Source organism: Salvelinus alpinus, chromosome 1, assembly GCF_045679555.1.
Source record: "Salvelinus alpinus chromosome 1, SLU_Salpinus.1, whole genome shotgun sequence".
NCBI classification, from domain to species: Eukaryota; Metazoa; Chordata; class Actinopteri; order Salmoniformes; family Salmonidae; genus Salvelinus; species Salvelinus alpinus.
The window spans coordinates 2,859,180-2,862,779 of record NC_092086.1 but is presented as its reverse complement, the minus strand read 5'-3'; the positions used below and the strand labels follow the sequence as shown (position 1 = coordinate 2,862,779).

General features: G+C 52.0%; 1 protein-coding gene across 1 annotated transcript; it reads left to right on the top strand.

Moving 5' to 3' along the window:
- Positions 1–2,350: 2,350 nt before the first annotated feature.
- Positions 2,351–3,325, top strand: LOC139540036 (uncharacterized). Its single transcript, XM_071343570.1, has one exon. The coding sequence runs from the start codon at positions 2,351–2,353 to the stop codon at positions 3,323–3,325; it is 975 nt and encodes a 324-aa protein (XP_071199671.1).
- Positions 3,326–3,600: the final 275 nt, after the last annotated feature.

Below are 3,600 nucleotides of genomic sequence, written 5' to 3'. Positions count from 1 at the left end.
GATGGACGGCCTCAGTGCTCCTGCAGTTGATCCTCTGGCGTCTGGACGGTCTAACCATCTAAGCTGGGGGTGTGGGATGGACGTCCTCAGTGTTCCTGCAGTTGATCCTCTGGCGTCTGGACGGTCTAACCATCTAAGCTGGTGGTGTGGGATGGACGGCCTCAGTGCTCCTGCAGTTGATTCTCTGTAGGATCTCTGAGCGGAGAACACGGTCCTGCCAGGTCACTTTCAAAATGCATTTTTAAAGCGAAAGGACTCCAGTTATTTGAAGTGTTTCACATTCGTGAAGTAGTTTAGATGCACGCGCTGCCTGGTAGACTACATCTTTAGTGTGTAGGTACAGGTTGCTACTGTTAAAAAACCTTCTTTCTTATCCAAAGGTGAGGCTTGTTGGACCCGATTTTTGGATATCCTGGTCGACGTTGTAGTCTTCTGAGAGGATGCTAGCAGGCTATTTAAAGTGAGAGGATGCTACCAGGCTATTTAAAGTGAGAGGATGCTAGCAGGCTATTTAAAGTGAGAGGATGCTAGCAGGCTATTTAAAGTGAGAGGATGCTAGCAGGCTATTTAAAGTGAGAGGATGCTAGCAGGCTATATAAAGTGAGAGGATGCTACCAGGCTATTTAAAGTGAGAGGATGCTAGCAGGCTATTTAAAGTGAGAGGATGCTAGCAGGCTATTTAAAGTGAGAGGAAGCTAGCAGGCTATTTAAAGTGAGAGGATGCTAGCAGGCTATTTAAAGTGAGAGGAAGCTAGCAGGCTATTTAAAGTGAGAGGATGCTAGCAGGCTATTTAAAGTGAGAGGATGCTAGCAGGCTATTTAAAGTGAGAGGATGCTAGCAGGCTATTTAAAGTGAGAGGATGCTAGCAGGCTATATAAAGTGAGAGGATGCTACCAGGCTATTTAAAGTGAGAGGATGCTAGCAGGCTATTTAAAGTGAGAGGATGCTAGCAGGCTATTTAAAGTGAGAGGATGCTAGCAGGCTATTTAAAGTGAGAGGATGCTAGCAGGCTATTTAAAGTGAGAGGATGCTAGCAGGCTATATAAAGTGAGAGGATGCTACCAGGCTATTTAAAGTGAGAGGATGCTACCAGGCTATTTAAAGTGAGAGGATGCTAGCAGGCTATTTAAAGTGAGAGGAAGCTAGCAGGCTATTTAAAGTGAGAGGATGCTACCAGGCTATTTAAAGTGAGAGGAAGCTAGCAGGCTATTTAAAGTGAGAGGATGCTAGCAGGCTATTTAAAGTGAGAGGATGCTAGCAGGCTATTTAAAGTGAGAGGATGCTAGCAGGCTATTTAAAGTGAGAGGATGCTAGCAGGCTATTTAAAGTGAGAGGATGCTAGCAGGCTATATAAAGTGAGAGGATGCTAGCAGGCTATTTAAAGTGAGAGGATGCTAGCAGGCTATATAAAGTGAGAGGATGCTAGCAGGCTATTTAAAGTGAGAGGATGCTAGCAGGCTATTTAAAGTGAGAGGATGCTAGCAGGCTATTTAAAGTGAGAGGATGCTAGCAGCCTATTTAAAGTGAGAGGATGCTAGCAGGCTATTTAAAGTGAGAGGATGCTAGCAGGCTATTTAAAGTGAGAGGATGCTACCAGGCTATTTAAAGTGAGAGGATGCTAGCAGGCTATTTTAAGTGAGAGGATGCTACCAGGCTATTTAAAGTGAGAGGATGCTAGCAGGCTATTTAAAGTGAGAGCATGCTAGCAGGCTATTTAAAGTGAGAGCATGCTAGCAGGCTATTTAAAGTGAGAGGATGCTACCAGGCTATTTAAAGTGAGAGGGTGCTAGCAGGCTATTTAAAGTGAGAGGGTGCTAGCAGGCTATTTAAAGTGAGAGGATGCTAGCAGGCTATTTAAAGTGAGAGGATGCTAGCAGGCTATATAAAGTGAGAGGATGCTAGCAGGCTATTTAAAGTGAGAGGATGCTAGCAGGCTATTTAAAGTGAGAGGATGCTAGCAGGCTATTTAAAGTAAGAGGATGCTAGTCAGGCTATTTAAAGTGAGAGGATGCTAGTCAGGCTATTTAAAGTGAGAGGATGCTAGCAGGCTATTTAAAGTGAGAGGATGCTAGCAGGCTATTTAAAGTGAGAGGATGCTAGCAGGCTATTTAAAGTAAGAGGATGCTAGTCAGGCTATTTAAAGTGAGAGGATGCTAGTCAGGCTATTTAAAGTGAGAGGATGCTAGCAGGCTATTTAAAGTAAGAGGATGCTAGTCAGGCTATTTAAAGTGAGAGGATGCTAGTCAGGCTATTTAAAGTGAGAGGATGCTAGCAGGCTATTTAAAGTGAGAGGATGCTAGCAGGCTATTTAAAGTGAGAGGATGCTACCAGGCTATTTAAAGTGAGAGGATGCTAGCAGCCCAAGCCCCACCCCCAAGCCTCACGCCCAAGCCTCACGCCCAAGCCCCACGCCCAAGCCCCACGCCCCAAGCCTCACCCCCAAGCCTCGCGCCCAAGCCACACGCCCAAGCCTCATGCCCAAGCCTCACGCCCAAGCCCCACGCCCAAGCCTCACCCCCACGCCCAAGCCTCACCCCCAAGCCTCACGCCCAAGCCTCACGCCCAAGCCGCACGCCCAAGCCTCACGCCCAAGCCGCACGCCCATGCCTCACCCCCAAGCCTCACCCCCAAGCCGCACGCCCAAGCCGCACGCCCATGCCTCACCCCCAAGCCTCACGCCCCAAGCCGCACGCCCAAGCCGCACGCCCAAGCCTCACCCCCAAGCCTCACCCCCAAGCCCCACGCCCAAGCCTCACGCCCAAGCCTCACGCCCAAGCCGCACGCCCAAGCCTCACCCCCAAGCCTCACCCCCAAGCCGCACGCCCAAGCCTCACGCCCCAAGCCTCACGCCCAAGCCACACGCCCAAGCCTCACGCCCAAGCCTCACGCCCAAGCCTCACGCCCAAGCCCCACGCCCAAGCCTCACGCCCAAGCCTCACGCCCAAGGCGCACGCCCAAGGCGCACGCCCAAGCCTCACGCCCAAGCCCCACGCCCAAGCCTCACCCCCAAGCCCCACGCCCAAGCCTCACCCCCAAGCCCCAAGCCTCACGCCCAAGCCTCACGCCCAAGCCTCACGCCCAAGCCTCACGCCCAAGCCGCACGCCCATGCCTCACGCCCAAGCCGCACGCCCAAGCCGCACGCCCAAGCCTCACAAGCCCACCCCCAAGCCTCACCCCCAAGCCTCACGCCCAAGGCGCACGCCCAAGCTTCACGCCCCAAGCCTCACCCCCAAGCCTCGCGCCCAAGCCACACGCCCAAGCCTCACGCCCAAGCCTCACGCCCAAGCCCCACGCCCAAGGCTCACGCCCAAGCCTCACACTAGTGCAAACTCCAAAGGTTTTATACTCCTGACCGACAACTGTGACTCTGGCCGTCGTCCCTTGATGGAACTGACGCAGAATGTCCACACATTTCCCAGGGCAGCCGTGTTCCAGGAGGACCTTCCAAAGGAGTTCACAGTGTCAGGAGGACCTTCCAAAGGAGTTCACAGTGTCAGGAGGACCTTCCAAAGGAGTTCACAGTGTTGTGTGTCGAAGGCTTTGGACAGGTCCACAAAGCCCATGAACAGGCCTTGTTTCTGTTCACAGCACTTTTCCG